This window comes from Oryx dammah, unplaced genomic scaffold (genome assembly GCF_014754425.2).
Source record: "Oryx dammah isolate SB20612 unplaced genomic scaffold, SCBI_Odam_1.1 HiC_scaffold_2, whole genome shotgun sequence".
Taxonomy (NCBI): domain Eukaryota; kingdom Metazoa; phylum Chordata; class Mammalia; order Artiodactyla; family Bovidae; genus Oryx; species Oryx dammah.
This window is the reverse complement of record NW_024070186.1, coordinates 86611380-86636065: the sequence shown is the minus strand read 5'-3', so window position 1 is coordinate 86636065 and position 24686 is coordinate 86611380. Positions and strand designations below refer to the sequence as shown.

Sequence of the window (24686 nt, the reverse complement as noted above, 5' to 3'; positions counted from 1 at the left end):
AACACACATTTTTTAACTCTTCTTCATCAGACTTAAGGAAAACGTGAAAGCGAAGTCGCTCAGTCGTGTCCGACTCTTTGCGACCCCGTGGACTGTAGCCTGCCAGGCTCCTCTGTCCATGGGATTCTCCAGGCAAGAGTACTGGAGTGGGTTACCATCTCCTTCTCCAGGGGATCTTCCCAACCCAGGGATCGAACCTGGGTCTCCTGCATTGCAGGCAGACACTTTATCCTCTGAGCCACCAGGGAAGACTAAGGAAAACATGTAGAAGCTTCTAAATTAAGCTACTTTTTAAACAGTTTCAAATCCTTTTATTTCAGTTCAACACAATTGTTCAGTACCTTCTAAATATAAAGCACTCTGAAAATCCACTGAAAAGGATAGGGAAATAAGGAAGGTTATACCTCTCCATCCCAAATTCATTACCAAATATAAGAAAAACATCTTCTTGAAGAAAAAGACAATGACCCACAGCGACTCTGTTTTTAGCTGTCATACAAATGAAAAGGATAGCTTGTTAAAGATACAGTGTTCATTAAACAAAGACATAGGATTCAATGGTGATTAGGTTGAAGTGACAGGACTTATCAGATGTGGAATGAGAGTGAGAGTAAGAGTAAGACAGAAGGGACAAAGGCAAAAACCCAGATTTCCAGCTAGCACAACTGTGTAGATATGAATACCTTCACTGAACTGGGGATCATAACAGAAGTTTTGGATTTGTTCCAAATTACCATGGTGATTTTAAGGGACCTGTGAGACATAACACAAGGAGATACCCAATAAGGTAGTATGATTTGGATTGAACACATAGATTTTGGTGGTAATCAGCACATAAGCATATAACTGGTATTTGAAACCATGAGGGTAAATCACCTAGGAATTATATAAAATGACAAGGGGTAGTAGGTGGAAGGGAGGCTCAGGAGAGAGGGGAGATATATATACCTATGGCTGATCCATGTTGAAGTACGGCAGAAACCAACACAATATTGTAATCATCCTTCAATTAAAAATAGGAGTATTTCAAGTAAGTTTTTGGTCAAGAATGTTAATACTATTTGAGGAGTAAAGGAAAATGAAGATTGAGAAATTTCTATTAGATTCAACAACCAAGGGAATCCACTGGTGGTGGTCCACTGGTTGGGAATCAGTGCTTTCTCTTGTGTGGGCCTGGGTTCAATCCCTGATAAGGGGACTAAGATCCCATAAGCCATGACGCATGACCAAAAAAAAAAAAAAATTTAACAACCAAGAGATAATAATTCAATGTAATGATGAAGGCAGAGCTAGCTGGCAATGAACTGAAGAAAGACTGGGAGAAAGAAAAGTGGTTAAGGCAATGTGGGCTTAAGGCAGGGATAGTTCAAAGTGCCTGATGGGTAGGGTACAGTAAAGAGAAAAAGGCTTACAACTCAGAAGACAGATGGAAATGAGGGAGAGGTGGGCTCCAGAGCCCAGGTAGAGGAACTAGCATCAGGTACCTTAGGACACTTAATTATAGGCAGAAATTTATGCAAGCTGTAGTGATGAAAGTGCCAGTCAGCCACAGTTCAATATTCCTACTTTCTACTAGGCAAAAACTGTCCTCCAAAAAGGCTGAGCTTTGGTTCATTCCCTTGATAATATAAATAGCATGAACGGAGGGAGCCACCTTCTTAGTTGAGGAAAAAGCCACTGACAACAGATGGGAATGATTGCAACACGTGTACCTCCTTCTGCTGTAAAGATATTCCACAGAGCCGCGACTGCTTCTTACTCATCCTAGCAGCCCTTGCAGCACCTAGTGCACAGTCTGGGATATAAAGAGGTGTTCACTACATCTCTGTTGAATGAATTAAGCAATGAGAAGACAGAAGCAAAATTTATTTTCCTATAAAAGCACAAGACAACCGAGAAGCTTGCAAAAAAAGAAAAAATTTAAATTCACAGCCTGTATACTGAAATAAATCCCAGATAAAACAAATTCTAATTGCAACTATCTTAGTCTATACCAAAAAGTATACAGTCAAGGGAGACTCTCACCTTTCTCCTAAAGAGTCTTAAAAATGTTAATGCTCCTTGGCCTAAGAATTTCACTTCTAGGTATCCTGACAGACAACAGAATTGTAGACAAACATAATATGCAAATATGTCCACTGTAGCACTATTTACAATAGTAAAAAATATAAATTGGAAAAAAAAGGAAATGAAAAGGAAAGAAAGAAAAAAAACTAAACAAATGAAATTAAGAAAATGAATAACTAATACAGAATAGTATTCACCAGTTAAAATGTTTATGAGTTAGGCATTTAAACATGTATACTATCATGTAAGAAACTAATCGCCAGTCTAGGTTCGACACAGGATACAGGATGCTTGGAGCTGGTGCACTGGGATGACCCAGAGAGATGATATGGGAAGAGAGGTGGGAAGGGGATTCAGGATTGGGAACTCATGTACACCCGTGGCAGATTCATGTCAATGTATGGCAAAACCAATAAAGTATTGTAAAGTAAAAGAAAAATAAATAAATAAATAAATAAAATGTTTAAGCGTTTTTAACATGGGAAAACACTTATCAAGAGCCTAAAATTGCAGGTTACAGAATTTTATATAGTGTGTAAAATATATGCACAGGCATATATGCTGTGCATATATTTTACAACAAAAGTACACAAAATTATAACTGTGGTTATCACTGGACAGAAGAATTATGGTTGATTTAATTTGCTTCCTTTACTGTTTGACATTTTTCAATTTTAATACATTATTTTTATAATCAAGTAAAACATTTTAAAACATTCAATCATACTGACTAGGTGGGACGGTCCAGACACAGAGCTATTTATACTTATTAACAGAGGTATGGATTAAGTTTTTTAAAACTTTCCAATGTGAGCCTATGGCATTGCTTTTTGGGGATGTAAAACTATGTTTCTACAAGACTTTAATTCTCAAATTAGGTTACACATACCCAAAACTGGGCTAGGTGGTTAGGAGAACAGGGTAAAACAAGGCTATATTTCTAGGGCAAGCTTATTTGACTGTAAGAAATTAAAGCATTTTTAATGTTAAAACTCACATAAATGTTAAGAAACTTGCTCCCTGTTCACGTATTTTCATGAGGATGACTTCACCGGAGAGCTCCTGTCTTCCTCTCCCAGCCTTCCCTTTCCCTTTACTCTTCCAAAGCTAGGCATCAATAGCTCACTCCTTCTGGGCGCTCTTCTTTGTATCCTAGACTATCTACCCAGAAAACATATTCTCATTTGCTCTGACAGAGATAGGACCTGAATATTTTAAGCTGCTTGTAATGAGGTGAATGTGTGCATGCGTGTATGTGTGTAAGTGCTCAGCCATGTCTGACACTTCTGAGACCATACAGACTCCAGGCTCCTCTGTCCATGGGACTCTCCAGGCAAGAATACTGCAATGGGTTGCAATTTCCTGCTCCAAGGGATCTTGCCGATCCAGGGATCCAAGCCAAGTGTCCTGTGCCTCCTGCACTGGCAGGCAGATTCTTTACCACTGTACCACCAGGGTAGCCCTTACCCATCAAAAACAAAACCAAGGGACTTCTTTGATGGTCCAGTGGTTTAGACTCTGTGCTTCCACCACATGTTGTGTGGTGCAGCCAAAAATATAAATAAATAAAACCAAACAAAACAGAAAATAACAAGTTTTGGTAAGAATGTAGAGAAATTAGAACACTTGTGCATTGCTGGTGGGACTATAAAATGGTGCAGCCACTGTGGAGAACAGTATAATCGTTTCTCAAAAAGTTAAATATAGAATTACTATATTCAGCAATTTCACTTCTGGGTAGATACACAAAAGAATAAAAGCAAGAACTCCAACAGATATTTGCACACAAATATTTATAGCAACATTATTCACAACAGCCAAAAGGCAGAAATAACTCTGGACAGTCCCATGTAAATCAGTGAAGCCAGAACATTCCCTCACATCATACATAAAAATAAACTCAAAATGATTTAAAGACTTAAATGTAAGATAAGACACCATAAAACTCCCAGAAAGAACATAGGCAAAACATTCTGACATAAACAGTACCACTATTTTCTTAGGTCAGTCTCCCAAGGAATAAAAGCAAAATCACACAAATGGGACCTAATCAAATTTACAAGCTTTTGCACAGCAAAGGAAACGATAAACAAACTGAAAAGACAGCCTACAGAGTGGGAGAAAATATCTGCAAATGATGCAATCAACAAGGGCTTAATTTCCAAAACAAACAGCTTCTACAATTCAATAACAAAAACAAACAAACAACCCAAGCAAAAAATGGGCAGATGACCTAAACAGACATTTCTCCAAAGACAACATATAGATGGCCAACAGGCACATGAAAAGATGCTAATTATTAGAGAATTATCCAATGACAGATAAATGTTACTCAAAATTTTATTTTAAGCTGACATTAATAACCTTTACTTATTTTAAAATTATTCAGTAATTGTTCTCCAGTATGTTAAAACTTATCATAAAAAAAAAAAATAAGATACATGCACCCCTACATTCATAGCAGCACTATTTACAATAGACAAAACATAGAAACAACCAAAATGTCCATTGACAGATGAATGGATGAAGATGTGGTACACACACATACATCAGTTCAGTTGGGCTAATCTCCTTCAGAATGGACTGGTTGGATCTCCTTGCAGTCCAAGGGACTCTCAAGAGTCTTTTCCAACACCACAGTTCAAAAGCATCAATTCTTCAGTGCTCAGCCTTCTTCACAGTCCAACTCTCACATCCATACATGAGCACTGGAAAAACCATAGCCTTGACTAGATGGACCTCTGTTGGCAAAGTAATGTCTTTACTGTTCAATATGCTATCTAGGTTGGTCATAACTTTTCTTCCAAGGAGTAAGCGTCTTTTAATTTCATGGCTGCAGTCAGATATATTACAGGGTAGAATATAAATCATGAATTTTGAAGATCATAAACTTACATCAGCCATGGGCTCCTTTAAATCACAAACTGCACTGACTGTCTTACACAATTAAGAGAGCTTTCATAAAGGAAGTTTGAGAAACACAGCTGAAAAACATTTGCTTATACAGACTGGAAACAGAAAGAAAAATTCAATATATAATCCTATAGTTACAGACAACTAAATCCCTCATGCAGATAACCAGCCATCTGAACATGGGAAAGAGGAAACTTATACATGAAAAAGTAGAAAGTCAACTCTAACACTTACAGAAAGGAAGTTGTTTATTATAATGTGAAGAGCAGGAGTTTAACCCAGACAAACACAAGTTTGAATCCCAGTGTGACCTTAGGCAAGTAACACATCAGGTCCTGTGTCTTTATTTGTAAATGTGAATTAAAAAACCTAAGTTCAGATTTATAATGAGGAATGAAGAAGAGATATTTCAATCCAAATATATATTTGAAGTGCACTTCAATATGGTGAATGCCCAGGAAATACTGGTTTTCTCCCACTCAAGGGAGTCAATTCCTCTGCAGATAAAGGGCTCATTTTCTAGATCAATTCTCTAGATCTGTCTTACCCTGTTAGACTGACATTTTCAGGTCAGAATGATGGGATCTAAAAAGCTCTGAGTCTCCCACTTCTTTTATTTGAAAAAAATAATTTTTTTGTCCACTAGGTATTTTGTCAAGAACTATGAAGGGTCTGAGACATCATCCTATTTTGTTGTTGTTCAGTCACTCAATCGTGTCCAACTCTGCAACCCTATGGACTGCAGTGCCCCAGGCTTCCCTGTCCTTCACTGTCTCCCAGAGCTTGCTCAAACTCATGTCCATTGAGTTTGTGATGCCATCCAACCACCTCACCTCATCCTCTGTCATATTCTTCTTCTTTTGCCTTCTATCTTTCCCAGCATCAGGGTCTTTCCCAATAAGTCGGCTCTTCGCATCAGGAAGCCAAAGTTTGGAAGTTCAGCTTCAGCAACAGTCCTTCTCGTGAATATTCAAGACTGATTTCCTTTAGGATTGACAGATTTGATCTCCGTGTAGTACAATGGACTTTCAAGAGTCTTCTCCAGTCACAATTTGAAAGCATCAATTCTTTGGTGCTCAGCCTTCTTTATGGTCCAACTCTCACATCCGTACTGGAAAAACCATTGCTTTGACTATATGGATCTTTGTCAGCGAAGTGATGTCTCTGCTTTTTCATACGCTATCTAGGTTTGTCGTAGTTTTTTTTCCTAGAAGTGTCTTTCAATTTCATGGCTGTAGTCACCGTCTGCAGTGATTTTGGAGCCCAAGAAAATCAAATCTGCCACTGTTTCCACTTTCACCCTATTTGCAAGCAAACAAATTAGCTTGCCACTGTTTCCTGGATGCTGGCAGAATACATTAAACTCCTGCGTCAGAGACCAAAGACTTCAGTAGTCATAGCGATACCAGTAGATTATCAGCCCAGTCACATGGGGCAATGCAGAGGGCAGGAGATGCCTGCATATGTGGTAGGCTGTGGTACAGACAAGGAAGCTTGAGTGGAGGAAACCCAAATCTTTTAAGAACAGTAAGTCTATCCGACCTCCATGGCAAGGAGACATTATCCTTATTATATTGGACAGTAAACAAACCTGACTTTTGCTCAGGAGAGAGAGATTATCTCTATCCTCTAAGACTTTTTGCTATACAAATATTTTTTGAAAAAAAAAAAAAAACAGTAAAGAGCAAAGGAGAGTCAGTACCTCAATGCACAAGGGAAGCAGAAATATGAGTGACCCATAAAGGATTTTTCCCTAATAACTGTTCCCTAACTACATACATATACAGTGAAAAATCTCTTTCCAACCTTGTCTTCCACCAACAGTTTCCCTCCTCAGAGATAAGCACTTCCCTCAACTTTTTACCATCTTTTCAAGAGACAGTCTATGTACCTACAAGTGTGTGTGCTCACACTTGTGTGCACTCACTAAATTTTTTTAAATGGTTGCTACTACACACACTGTACCTTGCTTTTTTCACAATTTTCTTAGGGATGATTTCATTTTGACACATATGGATTTAATTCATTCTTAGCATCTGCCTAGAAACCCACTGCACAGCAGTATTACTATATATTTAACTAATCCTCCTAGTGATGGACATTTGCTTCCAGACTTTTATTATTACAAACAATACTATAACCAACTAAGTTATATACATCTTTGTATATATTTGCTAAAAGTGAAATTCCTAGGCGAAAAGGATATGCATTTTTCAAATTTATTTTTAATTGGAGGATAATTGCTTTACAATGTTGTATTGGTTTCTGCTGTACAATGATGTGAATCAGCTATAGGTATACATATATCCTCTTCCTCCTGAACCTCCCTCCCACCCACCTAGATCATCACAGAGCACCAGGCTAGGCTCCCTGTGTCATACAGCAATTTCCCACCACCTATCTATTTGAGACATGGTAGTGTATTTATTTATGTAAATGATACTCTCTCAACCTTGTTCCATCCTCTGCAAATAGGTTTATCAATATCATTTTTCTAGATTCTATATACATGTATTAATATACAATATTTGTTTTTCTTTTTCTGACTCACTACACTCTGTATAACAAGCTCTAGGTTCATCCACCTCACTTCAACTGACTCAAATTTGTTCCTTGAAATGTATATGCATTTTTAATTTTTATATATTGTCAATCTGCTCTTTAAAGAGGCTGCAACCAGTGTTAATTCCCACCTTTCAATTCAACAACGGCCAGCTTCCTCACACCAACCTACAGCACCACTGCCAACAAAAACAGGATGAAGACTTTACTTATGAACAGGACTTTCAGAAATTACTAGTAAGATTTTCAATACCTTTATGTTCAAAATTAAGTTTCTAAAGCTTAAGCGTGAGGTAATATACTCTGTGGAATGCACACCTGAAAGGGATACATGATCAAGTTTTGACTTTCCCACTGACTAATGCCACGAGTGACATTGGCCAAATCACTTAAATTCTCTGTCAGCTTTCTCATGTGTTAGATGAGCTTTTCAATCTAAAATGTGTGTACATTACTCATCACTCAAAATTCCAAAGGTTTTTCTCAACAGAAAATTGTCATTTCAAAAGTACAGTTTGCATGTAAGAGCAACATATTTCACATTTAAAATTTTTAGAGAAAAGCAGACTTATTTTTCTAGCACTATATCTTGTTCACATAGTAGCATTTACTTACACCCCATATACTCTCAAAGTCTTCACAGTAGCCATTTCAATAAGACTTGGACACCACAGAACAAGAGAACAGCAGGATACTAAAAGTCCCTGCTATCCTCTCCCTATCTGAATATCTATTCTCTCTACTTTTGTTATGTACCTCTCTCTAGCTTTAATTTCAAAAACACACATTTAAATTTTGCCTGTTCAGCATAATTCAAGAAAGAATACGTTCTTCCCTTGTGCTGCTGCTAAATCACTTCAGTCGTGTCCAACTCTGTGCGACCCCATAGACAGCAGCCCACCAGGCTCCCCCGTCCCTGGGACTCTCCAGGCAAGAACCCCCGAGTGGGTTGCCATTTCCTTCTCCAAGGCATGAAAGGAAAAGTGAAAGTGAAGTCGCTCAGTCGTGTCCGACTCCTAGCGACCCCATGGACCGCAGCCTACCAGGCTCCTCCATCCATGGGAGTTCCAGGCGAGAGTACTGGGGTGGGCTACCATTGCCTTCTCCTCTTTCCTTGTGCTAAAGCTAAGCTAAGTCACTTCAGTCGTGTCCGACTCTTTCTAAATTTAATGTAAAAAGAAATAACAAAAAACCATTTCCCTTCCTCCATACATGAATTAAAAAGGAGAAAAAAGGTGACAACCACACAAGAAGCTCCAAGAAAAGGTCTTTTCCATATATATATATATATATATATATAGCCTGACTTAAAGAGTTGATTCTTTTGAAAATTTTACATTACTTACCGACAAATTCAAACTCTCAAGTTTTTTACCTTATAGAACCTGTAAGTTATTCAAAAATCAACACAGAAAAATTTAAAGCTCACTCTATTACAGAAATAAAAGAAACATCTGGGAATTCTCTGGCGGTCCAGTGGTTAGGACTCCACACGCTTACTGTCAAGGGGGTCAGATTTGATCCTTGGTCGGGGAACCCTCTCCACATGCCTCATTGAGAGGCAAAAAAAAGAAACCTTTTATTTTTATAATAGTTTCATCATAATTTTTGGTGGCAAATCTTCAAACTTCCCATTTCTAGGAAGTAGGTCACCTCCAATTACAAATTTGCATAATCAAATGATTCTGTATCTTGTATAGCTATAAAATCACGTGAAATTTTTTTTAAAGGAACTACAGCCTCATTTATTATACGTAAATCTTGAACTAGTCTCCATTTACCATTTGATTTCTTTATACCCAAAATAGGAGTGTTGCAAGGACTATTACAGGGAATTAACAGTCCCTGTTCCTTTAAATTTTCGATGATGGGTTTTAACCCTTCCTTAACCTCAGGTTTCAGTGGATACTGCTTCTTATGTGGAAATAAGTGCGGGTCTTTGAGCTTGACAACTACAGGAATAGCATTTTGTGCTCGACCCACAGATTTTCCCATACTCTAGGATTTACATTTTGTTCAACTAAAGGGAGAGAAAAGGAGGGCTCCATATTCATGAAAACAGAGGCATAGAACTTGCTCAGTATCAGTTCAGTTCAGTCGCGTCCGACTCTTTGCGACCCCATGAATTGCAGCACGCCAGGCCTCCCTGTCCATCGCCAACTCCCGGAGTTCACTCAGTCAGTGATGCCATCCAGCCATCTCATCCTCTGTCGTCCCCTTCTCCTCCTGCCCCCAATCCCTCCCAGCATCAAAGTCTTTTCCAATGAGTCAACTCTTCGCATGAAGTGGCCAAAGTACTGGAGTGTCAGCTTTAGCATCATTCCTTCCAATATATCCCTCCCCAAAAGGGGTGAAGGAGACTCTGGCACGATCAGAAACTCGTGTGAAAATAGCACAGAATCCCAGTTGCAAGATAAAGAATAACTGAAATAATACCTTTTGGGTAGTCCAGACAGTCCCATTACGGAAGCGGATTGGGAAGAAAGTGGGCCAGGGGCTTCAGTAAGCACAAAGTTGCCCCAGTATCTAAAAGGAAATCGACGGATTGCCCCCCCACAATTATTAATACCCGGGGTTCCTCAGGTGTAATTAGGACGGGAGCTTGTGTGGGGACCCCCAGGCACCTTCAGTCCTGATTGTCTTGAGAGTCTGACCCCGGAGACCTACGCCTCTGAGGGCAGTCTCTCTTCCAGTGTGGTCCTTTGCAGACTGAACATGGAGCCGGAAAGCTTAGATGCCTGAGGGCAATCCCGCTTGAGGTGCCCCTCCTTTCCACAGTAATAGCAAGCCCATCCCTTTTCACCTGGGTCCCCCTGGGCATTTTTCTCTGGCTGTTTAAGAAATCTATGATCACTTTTCCTTCTTCACTTTCGGGATCAATCTCAGTGAATCTGAGAAGGGCTTCTCTTAGTCTACCTAGGAATTTACCAGGAGCTTCCTTAGCCTCCTGTTCTATGTCTGCCAATTTGCTATAGTTTAAAGGCTTAGAACACGCCTGCCTGAGTCCTTCAAGAGTACTTCTGATAAAATAACTCTGATCCCATCTTCCTTTAGCTGTGTTGTAGTCCCAGTCTGGTTCTATAGTTGGGACCGCCTGATTCCCAGTGGGGAGGACTGCTATCTCGTCCTCCCTCTTCTCTACTGATTCATTACCAAGCCATTCATCTCCATAAGCAACTGCTTTTCCCAAAACTCGAGTCTTTGAGTCGGGAGTCAGCGTTTGTCCCAAGATATACATCACATCCTACCAAGTAAGGTCATAAAGCAGAGCAACAGCTTTAAAAGCTCTAATATATTTTTCTGGGTCCTCTAAATAGTCTCCCAGATCCTCCTTGATTCTTTGTATTTCTTGATAAGAAAAAGCCTTATTAACTCTCATAGACTAATTATTTCTCCCGGTGGGTGTTTCATGAAGAAGCAACAGCTTGTGTGGCTCTTCCTCAGTCTCTCTGGCTGCTCTGCACATATGATCCCAGGGATAGACTGGAGAAACATGTTTTTTCTTTTTCTCTTTGTCTCCTGTCCTCCATCTCATCTCTTACTTCGATGGTCTGAGTTTCTACTGAAACCAGAGTAGTCTGAGGTCATACTGAGACAGGAGTTGTTTGGACCTCCATGTGAGCAGTTTGAATCTCAGTGTGGATTTCCACTGAGACAAAGGCAACCCTTCTAAGGGGGATTCTCTGGTTTTCAGTTTGCTCAGCTTGGAGCCCTGGGTACGGGGGCAAAGTAGGAGGACAGGAGGGAGCTGAAGCTTTCATGCTCAAATCTATACCCTTAGGACATAAGTCTGGCATATTTCGCAGAGAGAAAAAGGGCAACACATATGCTACTTCTACCCACTTTCCTTGTTCCTTACAGAGCCGGTCTAATTGTATAACAGTATTATACTTAAGAGACTCTCCAACTGGCCACTGTTCGCCGTCCTCCAATGGATACCTTGGCCATGCAGTATCACATAGGAAGACCAGGTGTGTCTTCTCTAAGCCCTGGGGATCAAATCTATCCCAGTTTTTCAGGATACAGTTCAAAGGAGTGAGGCTGGAATTGTTACCTCCCATCTTGTCCTGAAGGATCCCGGATGAGCCCCCAAGATGAAAGATTGTTGTTGAATCACGACGCCAGGATTCTTGGCCCCCGGAGGAGAAGAATTCAATCCGGGGCCAGAGACAAGGCTTGATCACTCAGAGCTTTTGTGTAATAAAGTTTTATTAAAGTATAAAGGAGATAGAGAAAGCTTCTGACATAGGCATCAGAAGGGGGCAGAAAGAATACCCCATCACGTGAAATTTTAAAAATATAACTTCAAAATATACAAGGTATACTCTAAAATGAAACCATGTCTCTGGTTACCAAGAATATAATAATAAAGACAAAAATGTTAAAGGCATAAATATATCTTATATAGAATTTTCCCAACTGCTGATCTATTAATAAATTGCTTCACTATTTACAATGATAGCAAAACAGAATAAAATCCCACTCAGAATTTCATGCTAAAACTTCACTCATAATAAAAAAGAATCAAATTAAAACTATCCTGAAATACCATTTTTTAACCTATTAAATTTTTAGATTTTTGCCAGTCTAATAACACATTATACTGATAAGGCTGATGGGAAACAAGCACTCAATCACTGCCACTGTACACCCCAATGAGGAGAAATCTGGTAATAACTACTACCAAAATTATAATTTTGATACTTACTGATTCACTAAGTCCAACCTCCGGGTATTTTTCCCACAGATACATTCATATGCTTGCAAGATGCCATGTGTGGAAGGTTATTAACTACAACATTATAATAACAAAAGTTTGGAAAACAAATGTCCATCAATAAGGAGCTTATTAAAGGTAGACTGAATTGTGTCTCTCCAAAATCCATATGGTAAAGTCCTAACCCCCACTGTGATGGTTTTCAGAGATGGGGCCTTGGGGAGATACTCAGGTATAGACTGGGGCCCCTATAATGAGATTTGTGCCTTTAAAAGAAACACCAGAGAGCTCCCTCCCACCCCTCTGTCTCTACCATGTGAGCACACAGTGAGAAGACCACCTGAAAACCTGGAAAAGAGCCCTCAGCAGAACCTGACAATGTTGGCACCCTGATCTCAAAACTTCCTGCCTTCATAGTTGTGAGAAATTAAATTTATGTTGTTTAAGCCATTCAGAGTACAGCATTTTTGTTATGAAAGCCTAAACTAATACTACATACATATACATAGTTTGATATCATTTGTGGTAAAATTAAAAGTGGAGCAAATGTATATTGTACTTATTTAATTCTTTAAAAAAAAAAAAATCTCTGAATGTACACAAAAAACCAAGTGTTTACCCTCTGTTTTTAGGTGAGAGGAGTCCTAAGCAGGTGGAGATCAGGTGGAAAGATTTTCATTACAAATCTTTTTTTTCTTCTGGATCAAGTGAACATATTACCTATTCTCCAGAATTAGATTTAGAATATTTTTCATTTATGTTAGTTGTAAATATGTGAAATATCTACAAAATTGATAAACACCTTATTCTTTACAGAATTGAGAGTGTAGGCTCAGGCACTACATTAAAAAGGCCTCTTGTATCAAGGACAGGAAACCTGTTTCAGAAGCAACTGTTGGTGGCATTTCATCTCATCACTTACATCATTTTGATTCTGTCCCTTTCTTCCGTATCTCCCTCTTTCTCCCTCAGTCTCTCTTTTCTATGTCCTTTTTCCATCCCTGTTTTACCTCTTGTTCCATTTCTAATTTTCTCTTCCTTCTATCCCTCTTGACTAGGGTTTCCAGCTACAGCCAGTAGCAACCATAGGCTTCAGTCTACCCCTCCAGTGACTTTCCAGCCAACCTCAAGAATAGCAATGGAAGCAAACTGCAAAAGCAGGGGAACTCAAGTAAGGGGAGACTCTGAGTAGGAAATGATGCTTTGTTACAATACCTAATTAACCAAAAAGAAAATCTTTTTTTTTTCCACCAGAAACTAAATTGCTCTAAAATTTTCCTAAAACCCAGATAGTAATGTCAAAACGCTAATGCAACTTTTTTAATTAGGCAATTTAAAGTTAAACCTGAACAAGTCTGAACACAAATTATTTGATTAAACAAAATCAGTACAGTGGAAGATTCTTAGCTAGGAAAGATGCTCCCTCTCTCAAAGTAGTATAACTTACATTAAGAATATTCTCCACTATTTTCAGAGTGCTAACCATTACACCACGGGCCCTGTTATCTCTACTATTTTCAAAAGCAAAACAAAAGACATAATTTCCCACAAGTCTATTTGACAGGCAATTACCTCTGGGACCTAAATTATATGACATTCAGAAAATACCAAAAAGACTAATTTGTGTTTTCTAACATTAAGTTGTTTGTATAGTTTTAATAAGTATAACTTCTCGAGAAATATGAACTCAAATAGACTATATTTAAACTCACAAAGCAAAAATATAAGAAATCACAGTATACTATAACCAAATCTTGTTCAAGACTTGGTAGAGTTCTCACTAGATTTCTGCAACAGTATTATTATTGTTCTCAGTTTTACGCCTGTAAGCTGTCTTCCCCATGTTATCAGCTATAGCAGACTTAAGACAAGGAAAACAAAACAAAACAAATACTCGGATACAGAAATACATAGTCAACTTTCCTTTAACCTTTAGAGAAAAAAAGCAAACGTTTATGACTTTTTCTTCAAATCAACCTCAAAAGTGGTAAAAATCTCAAAGACAGCAAACACTAGGCTATATTTAGGCAAATGTCATTTCTCCATTTGCAAATGGGTACTTTTCCCTGTAACAGAGTATTTAGAGTGGAAGACACAAGTTCTGACCACAAAAATTATTTCTATGTATTTGCAGACTTCTACCCAATCTACTGAAATGTATACTATTTGCTAATGTTAGCATACTCTTTTCTAACAAAGAGATCTGTTTGTTAACAGGAAGGAAATGGCAACCCACTCCAGTGTTCTTGCCTGGAGAACCCCAGGGATGGCGGAGCCTGGTGGGCTGCCGTCTGTGGGGTCGCACAGAGTCGGACATGACAAGCGACTTAGCAGCAGCAGCAGCTAGCACAGAGTCCAAAATAAGAAAAAGCAGGCCCATCATATGCTCCAATTTGCTTTTCAGTTCCTCCTCTGGGTAGTTCTCTTCTCTCCATTTTAAATAAAAAAGTGGCAGATTTGCAGATTTGTAAATTTTTCTGAAAGCTGACAAGAGAAAAATAAAGGAAACGTGCCCATTTTATAAACTTTGAACATTTACTATGAAAAAGGAAGGAAGGATCTAGAATTAAGAAATCTATTTTCATTTTAAATACTGAATATAAATCATATGAGTATAAATTACTCTGGAAAGAAATTTTAAGACTAATAAACACACTTCTCAGCTTTGGTTTTGAAAAAGTTCACATTAATATTTTGCAAATATAGTTGAGGCTCTTCCCTTTTCTGATCCTTTTTCATGATCCTCCCCAAATAAGCCTTGGGGTCCCTACTTCCACTGTTCTGAGAGCATACATTATTTTAGAATTAACTAACAGAGAGCTTCATACATGGAAAAGACTCAAGACTATTTGCTGCATGAGTTACAACACTAGTAAATGATGAAACTTTTGTTGTTGTTCAATCGCTAATCATGTCCACCTCTTTGTAACACCACAGACTGAAGTATGCCAGGCTTCACTGTCCTTCCTCCCAGAGTTTGCTCAAATTCATGTCCATTGAGTCGGTGATGCTACCCAACCAGTTATCTCATTCCTCTGCTGCCCTGTTCTCCTTTTGCCTTCAATCTTCCCCAGCATCAGGGTCTTTTCCAATGAGTAGCTCTTTGCATCATGGTCACAGCCCTGTCATGGCGAAGGGGCTTGCATAACTCGATGAAGCTATAAGCCATGCTGTGCAGGGCTACCCAGGACAGACAGGTCACAGTAGAGAGTTCTGAGAAAATGTGGTCCACTGTAAGAGCGAATGGGAAACCACTCCAGAATTCTGGCTGAAAGAACCCCATGAGCAATATGAAAAGGCAATGAAGAAGTTTCCATGTCCTCAACTAATTCTTCATCAATAATTATTCATTCCTTTAGAGAGCTCATCTACTTTTAATATCTTTAGGCAAACAGCTCCCTGGGAGTGAAAGTTCTCTCATTTACTAGCTATATAATCTTGGCCAACTTATTTAGACTACTTTCTGGGAAGGGGCATTGTCCCTAAATTGTTGAGGCAGCATATTCTCCTAACCGTCATATTGAGGGTCTCTGATCCAGGGGCCCCAAGTAATAGGTAGAGGAGGTTGTGGCATTTGTAGGAGCTTGAACAACCATTTGTAACCTAAATGGGAATACCAAGAGGATTAAATGTGATAATAAAAGAGAGAACATTCTGGATACTACAAAGGTAATTATCTACATTTCTAATGCCCCATATCTCTAAGTCACTTAAACATTCTGGCAACTTAAGCTCAATTTACCCGAAAGCAAATGTATCATGTGACTCTCAAAAATCTGTTTCTCCTAGTACAGACTTCTCAAAAGTTTTGTATCTGGATAACTGAAGTCAATTTTTACTTCCTTTCCTCTACTACCTTCCACCTAATCACCCAATCAACCACCAAGCTCTGTCACGCTTCCTCTAATGATTTCCTTCTTTTTCAGCCTACTAGCACATTTTCCTTATTATCAAATGTCTGGGTCATGACAGCTGATTTCCAAGTAGTTCCTCTTATTCCCCAAAGATCAAATTCAGCCCCCAATTCTCAGCTTTAGAGACAAACTTCCAGTAGTATAGCTGTCAAATCTATCTCAATCACAGATGACAGTCTTGAATCCATTCACACTAACATTTACGGCGCGCACCTTATTGCATTGCTCCCATTGATCCCTACTCTGTGTGGGCTAAACCTCATCTTTTTCTTAATGAATAGTGAAAAGTGATGTGACTTCACTTCCATGTCTAGGTTACGAAAGACTGACTTCCTTCTTGCTAGCACTCTCTTCGCACTTCCTCACTCTGACAAAACAAGCTGCCAAGTTGTAAGATACTCCATGGTGAGGTCCATGTGGCCAAAAACCAAAGAAAGCTACCAGTGGTCATCTCATGAGGAACTGAGGTCTGTTTCCAACAAGCCAAAATAAATGAACTGTGCCAAAACATGAATTGTGCCAAATCAATGAATTGTGCCAAAACATGAATGAGCCAGGATGTGGATCCTTCCCAGCTGAGCCTCAAGATGACTATAACCTTGTGAAAGACCCAGTGCCAGAGCACCCAGCAGTACTGCACAAATATTACTGACCCACAGACACTGTGAGATTAAAAAAACACTGCTGTTTCAATACACTACATTTGGGGTTAATTTGTAGCACAATAGATAATAAACACACTATCTCATATTTCTAAATAAATTCTAGGCAGATTAAAAAATTAAATATAAAACTACCAAATTATCTTAAAACTACAAGAAAACAAATATTTATAAGAATAATTTCTATAATTTGAAGTGAAAGAAAAAAGAGTAAAAGTTTGATTTATACAGGTTTTCTATATGACTGGAAAAATGTAATAGATTAAAATACAAAGACCAAGAAAATCTTTGCAGTAAGCATAGAAAAATATTTAACCATACAAAACTAAGATATATATAGTTACATATTTGTTACAAAAAAAACTAATATAAATTTTCTGAAATGATAGTGAAGGTAGAAGGTAGAAGGTAGTGCCTCCAGGGAGGGAACATGGGTGGCTGGGACAAGTATGTAAGGTAAACATTTCACTGTATTCTATCAACAAAGTAATAATAGTTTACAGTATTACTGATATTAAAAATATTAACTAGCAAAAGTATTAACACGGAATATTTAAAATAAACTTCAAATACATTAATAAAAAATGAAAAGATATAAGCAGATATTTAACATGAGAAAAAATAAAATTAATCATAAAGAAAGATGAGTTCAAAATGGATCAGAGACCTAAACATAAGTTCAAAAATTTAAAACTCTTAGACAAAAATATACGTGCAAATCTTTGCGACCTTGGCATTGGCAACGAGTTCTTAAATGTGATACCAAGCATAAGCAAAAAAAGAAAAAACAGACGGGGCTTCATGAAAATTAAAAGCTTCTGTGCTACAAATAATTTCATCAAGAAAGTAAAAAGACCAGAATTCCATGGTGGTCCAGTGGTCTGCCGTGGGCCTAAATTCAATCCCTGGTTGGGGAACTAAGATCCCACAAGCCCTGTGGCTTGGCAAAAAAAAAAAGAAAAAGAAGTGAAAAGACAACCCACAAGTGGGAAAAAATACTTGCAAATCAATATCTGATAAGGGAATTGTTCACAGAATACACAAAGAACCGTGACAACTCAATAATAAAAAGATAAATAATCCAATTTTAAAATGGCCATAGATATCAACAAAAAGTCTACAAATAATAAATGCTGGAGAGGCTGTGGAGAAAAAGGAATCCTTCTACACTGTTGGTGAGGATACAAACTGGTACAGCCACTCTAGAAAACAGTATGGAGGTGCCTTAAAAAACTAAAAATAGAGTTACCATATGATCAAGCAATCTCACTCCTGGGCATATATCTGGAAAAGATGAACACTCTAACTCAAAGAGATAGATACACCCCAATGTTCACAGCAGCACTATTTATAATAATCAAGACATGGAAGCAACCTAAATGTCCACTGATATAGATGAATGTATAAAGAAGATGTAATACAAACACACACAATAGAACACTACTCAGCAAAAAAATAATGCCATCTACAGCAACATAGATGTACCTAGACTTTAACATAGTAAGTGAAATAAGTCAGAGAAAGACAACTATCATATACCACTTATATGTGGAATCTAAAAAAAAGACACAAAGGAACTCATTTACAAGATATAAATAGACTCACAGACACTAAAAACAAATTTAAGATTACCAAAGGGGAAAGGGGTAAGGGATAAATTAGGAGTTTGGAATTAACAGATACAAATTGCTGTATATAAAATAGATAAACAACAAGGACCTGCTGCATAACACTGGGAACTATATTTAGTATCTTGTAATAACCAAGGTCCGTCTAGTCAAGGCTATGGTTTTCCAGTGGTCATGTATGGATGTGAGAGTTGGACTGTGAGGAAAGCTGAGTGCCGAAGAATTGATGCTTTTGAACTGTGGTGTTGGAGAAGACTCCTGAGAGTCCTTTGGACTGCAAGGAAATCCAACCAGTCCATTCTGAAGGAGATCAGCCCTGGGATTTCTTTGGAAGGAATGATGCTAAAGCTGACACTCCAGTACTTTGGCTACCTCATGCGAAGAGTTGACTCATTGGAAAAGACTCTGATGCTGGGAGGGATTGGGGGCAGGAGGAGAAGGGGCCGAGAGAGGATGAGATGGCTGGATGGCATCACCGACTCAATGGACGTGAGTTTGAGTGAACTCTGGGAGTTGGTGATTGAAGGGGAAGCCTGGAGTGCTGTGATTCATGGGGTTGCAAAGAGTTGGACACAACTGAGCAACTGAACTGAACTGAACTGAACTGAATAACCTACAATGGAAAAGAATCCAACACTTTGCTGTATACTTGAGACTAGCACAACACTGTAAACCAACTATCCAGTTCAATTTTTTAAAAGTGGCCAAGAGATCTGAATACACATTTCTCCAAAGAAGACAGACAAATAACCAGTAAGAAAATGAAGATACTTAACATTATTAGTCATCAGGGAAATGCAATTCAAAAAGCACAATGAGATGCCATTTCATACCCACTAGGATGGCTAAAACCAAAAAGACAGACAGTAACAAGTGTTGATGAGAATGTCAAGAAATTAAAACCTTAATATACTGCTGATAAGAAGATAAGATGGTGCAGTAGCTTTGGAAAATGGTCTAACAGGTTCACAAACAGTTGAACAGTTAAACAATTACCTTATAACCCAACCATTCTACTCCTAAGTATATATCCAAGAGAAATGAAAACATATGTCCATGCAAAACTTGAACACAAATGTTCAAAGCAGCATTATTCATAACATACAACATGGAAACTGATGAACAGATTAGCAAAATGTGGTATATTCATAAATGGAATATTATTCAGCCACAAAAAGGAATAAAGTAACAATATATGCTACAACATATATGACCTGTGAAAGCATTATGCCAATTAACTTTCTAAGTCTGCAAAGCCAAAGCCCAGTGTCTGAAACACAAGTGCATGTGCTCAGTCGTGAGCACAAGTCTGTGCTCGCCAGGCTCCTCTGTCCACGGAATTTTCCAGGCAAGAATACTGGAGTGTTTTACCATTTCTATTCTAGGGGATATTCCCAATCCTGGGATAGAGCCCACATCTCTGTGTCTCCTGCACTGGCAGGTGGATTATTTACCACTGTGCCACCTGGGTAGCCACTGAATCACACAGTCTCTACTGAATTTCAACCACTCCCTAAGACATAACCTGAACTCTCCATTGTTTAAAATGGCATAGTAGCAAGTTACAGGTAAGCACAGTTGCATTCATGGCTCTAAAGTTCCAGAGGGCGCTGGTGAGGCCATGGAAGAGAATGAGACAGAAAACAGAAAACAAGAGCTTAAGAGATGATAAAGCAACATATCAGCTTCTAAAGTAAAAGAGCCAACCAAAGAAGTGAGAAAGGAGCAATTAGACAATAGTTAGAGCAATAAAGGGGCTCCCAGCATAGCAGTCAGTAAAGAATCTGCCTGCAATGAGGGAGCCCTGGGTTCAATTCCTAGGTCGGGAAGATCCCCTGAAGGAAATGACAACGCACTCCAGTATTCTTGCCTGGAGAATCCCATGGACAGAGGAGCCCCGTAGGCTACAATCCATGGGGTCCAAGAGTCGGACATGACTTGGTGCTTTCTCTTAGAGCAATAAAGGAGAAATTAAGAGAAAGTAATGTCAAAAAAGGCAAGAAAAGAATAGTAACAGATACACTTATAAAGATTCATATATCTTATAAAGTTGGAATAAGAATCTAAAAATATTCATCATTTTTTACTCATATCCTTGGTTAAGGACAGAGCCAACTGTCATGGGTTGAGCAATAAATAAGGGTTATGGAAATGGAAGCAGTTTAGGGTAAATTGTTTTTAAGAGGAAAGGATTTAGATTAGTTTTCATTATTGTTTTGGTTTTTTAAATCTAGAGACTTTGGGCCTCAGAGGAAGAAGCCTGGGAAGAAGTAACAAGACAATGAAGGAAACTGACTAATGTCCTACAGGATAAAGGGATAAATTCAACTGAGAGACAGGCTGAAAGACTAGCTTTGAACAAGCCTCATCTAAGTAAAAGTATGTGTCAGTATGTAAACGCAGTAATGTGCTATATATCTGCATCACTGGGGGAGAGTCCCACATAACTGAATTACCCGACACAAGCATTGTTTTTGGTTTAGTCATTTTCCTTGAAATTGTTCACCATTGTATGATACAGTTGTCTGCCTTCTTAAACACACTGTACTCTCCTGGATGACAAGGTCATTGTAACTATAATTATATTAATAGGAAGTAATATAGCTACATGTTAATTTTTCAAGTCTTTGACTGTTCTATGTTGTTATCTGCCATTTCCTGATAACTTTTCCTTTGTGCTTTCAACAGATTCTAGTTTTAAAATTATATAACCATTAAATTAAAAAAAAATTAAAAAAATAAAATTAAAAAAATAAAATTATATAACCATTAAATAATACCCTAAGTAAGGGATAATAGAATCCTGAATCAAAGTATAGGATTAAAGTATATGGCTTTATGACAGTATTAAGAAACCTGTTTCATTTTCAATTCAGTTAAAGATTGGGTTTCAAACAGTTGAAGATGTCAGAAGACTGACTTCTGGCTACATGAAATATTACTTTATCTTGCTTCCTTAAGTTATAGCAAAATAACCCTGCCAAGTTATTGATAATTTTATATGGTTAGTCTTAAACCACACACACACACACACACAAGTATCATGCATTCCAAAACTGAGCCTAGACATTTCACAGTAACTATACTTTCCTTTCATATAATCACTTACCAATAAAAAGTTATAATCTACATTTCTGTATGTAAATACAGCCAAGCATATTTCACATATATGGATATTATTCATGATAAATGTATGGCCTTCACAAAATCTTGATTTTAATCTCTTCCAAATTTCATACAAATTTCACAACTACAAACATCACAAAGGCTAAAAAGGACTAGAGCTACGCACAAGGCGATTACTTGACCAAAATGTAAGAACTCAGTCCTATAGTTTCAATAACAAAGGATATTACAATTTCATTCATTCATTCTTAAGATTCTGAATAATCCAGCAATTTCACTTCCAGGTATTCACCTGAAGGAAAGGAAAACACTAATTTGAAAATATATCTGAAACTTCAACTTCGCTGCAGTATTATTTACAAAAGCCAAAACATGGAAGCAACCAAAGAGTCCATCAAATGGACAAAGATGAGTAGATAAATAAAATGTGGTATATATACACACAGTGGAATATCACTCAGCCATAAAAAAGGAAATATTGCCATTTGCAACAAGGTGGACGTACTTTGAGAGCATTATGCTAAGTGAGAAAAGTCAGAAAGAGAAAAGACAAATACTGTACAATCCTTGTATGCAGAATCTAAAAAACAAAACTCATAAATACAGAGAACAGATTAAGGCAGCCAGAGGCAGGGGTGGGTACAATGGGTGAAGGTGATCAAAACTTATTTTCTGTTATAAAATAAGTAAGACGTGGAAAGGTACTGTGCAACATCATGGCTATAGATGATAATACTGTATCACGCATTTAAAAGTTGCTAAGAGAGTTCTCATAAAAAAAAAAAAATTAACTGTGCAGGGACACACATTAACTAGATCTACTGTGGTGATCATTCCACAATACATACAAATATCAAATCTTTATGTTGTACACCTGAACCTAATATAAAGTTACATGTCAAATATTTCTCAATTAAAAAAAGAAAGATTCTGGATGGCTATGCTCACTTATCCTATACATTATCAAAAACAAAAAACTACCATTACTTCTCCAGCACTCACTTCCTGTTCCTTCAGTTTTTCATTTATATCAATGAAAATTAATAAATGTAGAATCTCTCAAAGACAGAGGGGTGTGAGTGGCCTAATCAATTCAAACTGAACCATCTCACTAGTTTAGAGTATCGGAGTAGAGTTGAGTTTGTACTTTTGCCGCGACATGATTTCGATCCCTGAATCGGGAAGATCCCCTAGAGATGGGAATGGCAACCCACTCCAGTATTCTTGCCTGGAGAATTCCATGGACAGAGGAGTCTGGCAGACTAGAGTCCATGGGGTCACAAAAACACAGACAAGAATGAGCACGCACACACTCTGTATTTAATTATTTATGTACATCTCTCTTTCTAAATCACAAATACTATGAGGGCAGGAATCTTTTTCTGATTGAATGATTCCATCCATCACTGGACAAACAAGTTCTCAGCACCAAGTATTTTGCTAGCCTCTGGAGAGAGTGTAGTTAAACAGTCCCCCCCTTTCAACAAGCAAGCAAGGGAGGCAGACTTATTGTAAACAAATTACAATATAGGAAAAAACAAAAGTGGGTATAGACTCAAATCACAGGAAAAATTAACTCTACGGTAGTAGAGGGAGTTAAGGGATACATTTATGTGTTCTAAAGGCCTTCAATAAATACTTGTTGAATGGACAAAATAAATGTATTAAATCTTGCTAATGAAAGTTGAGACCCCCAGGTCCAAATGAAACGTATTAGTTACTTCTGAATATACTGCATAAACCTAACCCTTCAACAACTGCAGGAATGCAGACTTCAGCATACTCACCCCCTCCTCAGGAAATCACCTTGGAGAAAGGGCCATACCTGTACTGCCAGCCTTTGGCACCGAGACCTCGGCTGCTACTGCTGCTGCTGATTCCACCCCCACAGCCGCTGTTGCCGCTGTTCTTGTTCGGGGTCACCGCGGTGGCCAGGCCCTCCAGCCTTCCTTCGCTCTCTGAGACTTTCATTGCTGACACTGGTTCACCTCCCTGCATCTTAACTCCAAAGTCCATCTGCCCTTCTTGGGCGGGAGAAACAACTCTGTAGTTTTGTAAGTGATAAGATTTAAGATCTGATCTGAAAGGGCTCCCAATTGCTAAACTAGCCGGAGGCTGGAGCAGCAATCATCAAATAGTTCAGGGAAGGAATACAAACATTCCCCCTGAAGGAAACTTTTAAGAGAAGGACAGCGAAGAGGGCAGATGTCCTTTAAAAATATATCTCCTTCCGGACAAAAGCAAGGAGGGAAAAAAAAAATCACCCTGCGAGAGGACTTGGTGGCATGCTCAAAGGAGGAGCAGAAACAGCGTGAGGAGGTCACGGACCCTAGCCAGGAGGGCTGGGCGAAGTACGGACCACTGACGGGAACCCGCGGCCTGACCTCTGAGCTGACGGACTGAGCCGCCTCGCTCCCTCTTCTCAAGCTGGTCCTTAGCGGGAAGGTTCAGTCCAGCCCGCTCGGCGGTTCCCACAGCAGCTCTCGAGACAGAGCTGGAGCGGCTCGCGCTCAGCCCGGGAGGAGGGTCGGGGAAGGAGGCCGCCGGGGGCGGGACGCCGGCTCCCTGGGTCGCCTCGCCTCCACTCAAGAGGCGAGCAGCTCGGAGCGATTTCCTCCAACGCCCCCGGCCTTGGGCCCTCGACCGGGTTCCCAGAGGCGGACGAGTCCCTCACCCTCACTACTGCCCAAACGTGAAACCGACAACTGCGGCCACCGCCCCACCCACAGCCCTACAGCCCCACAGCCGGTCACCCGCCCGCTCGCTCTCTTCCCGCCTTCCCTTCCGGAGTAGCGTGAGCTCACTTCCCCCAGAGCAGAGGCCACTGGCGCCATCTTGGAGAAGGGCGCGCGGCCCTGAAGGGGGCGGAGCCTCGGGGATCGCGGTGCTGGGGCGGTGGACTCCGAGGAAAGGGAGGGGACAGGCAGCGGAGGGAGGAGCGGTGGGTCAGCCACAAGGCAGAAAAAAAGGAGTTAGCGCCCTAATGAAGGTGTCTTGCGGCCTTCCTATCCTGGGCAAGGCCTTCCATTTGAGGGCCCATTCCAGGCATTTTAGGAAGAAAGCTTAGAAAAATGTCATTTCTGTAAGGAATTTAAAA

The 24686-nt window shown here is 39.2% G+C and overlaps 1 protein-coding gene across 1 annotated transcript in view; it reads right to left on the bottom strand.

Moving 5' to 3' along the window:
* The window catches only part of OSBPL11 (oxysterol binding protein like 11), a 95837-nt gene extending 71465 nt beyond the window's left edge, over nt 1-24372 (bottom strand). Inside the window, exon 1 of the mRNA XM_040250142.1 lies at nt 23415-24372. Coding sequence (XP_040106076.1) covers nt 23415-23605 — 191 coding nt within the window. The 5' untranslated portion in view covers nt 23606-24372. The remainder of the gene's footprint in view (nt 1-23414) is intronic.
* Between the last annotated feature and the right edge of the window lie 314 nt (nt 24373-24686).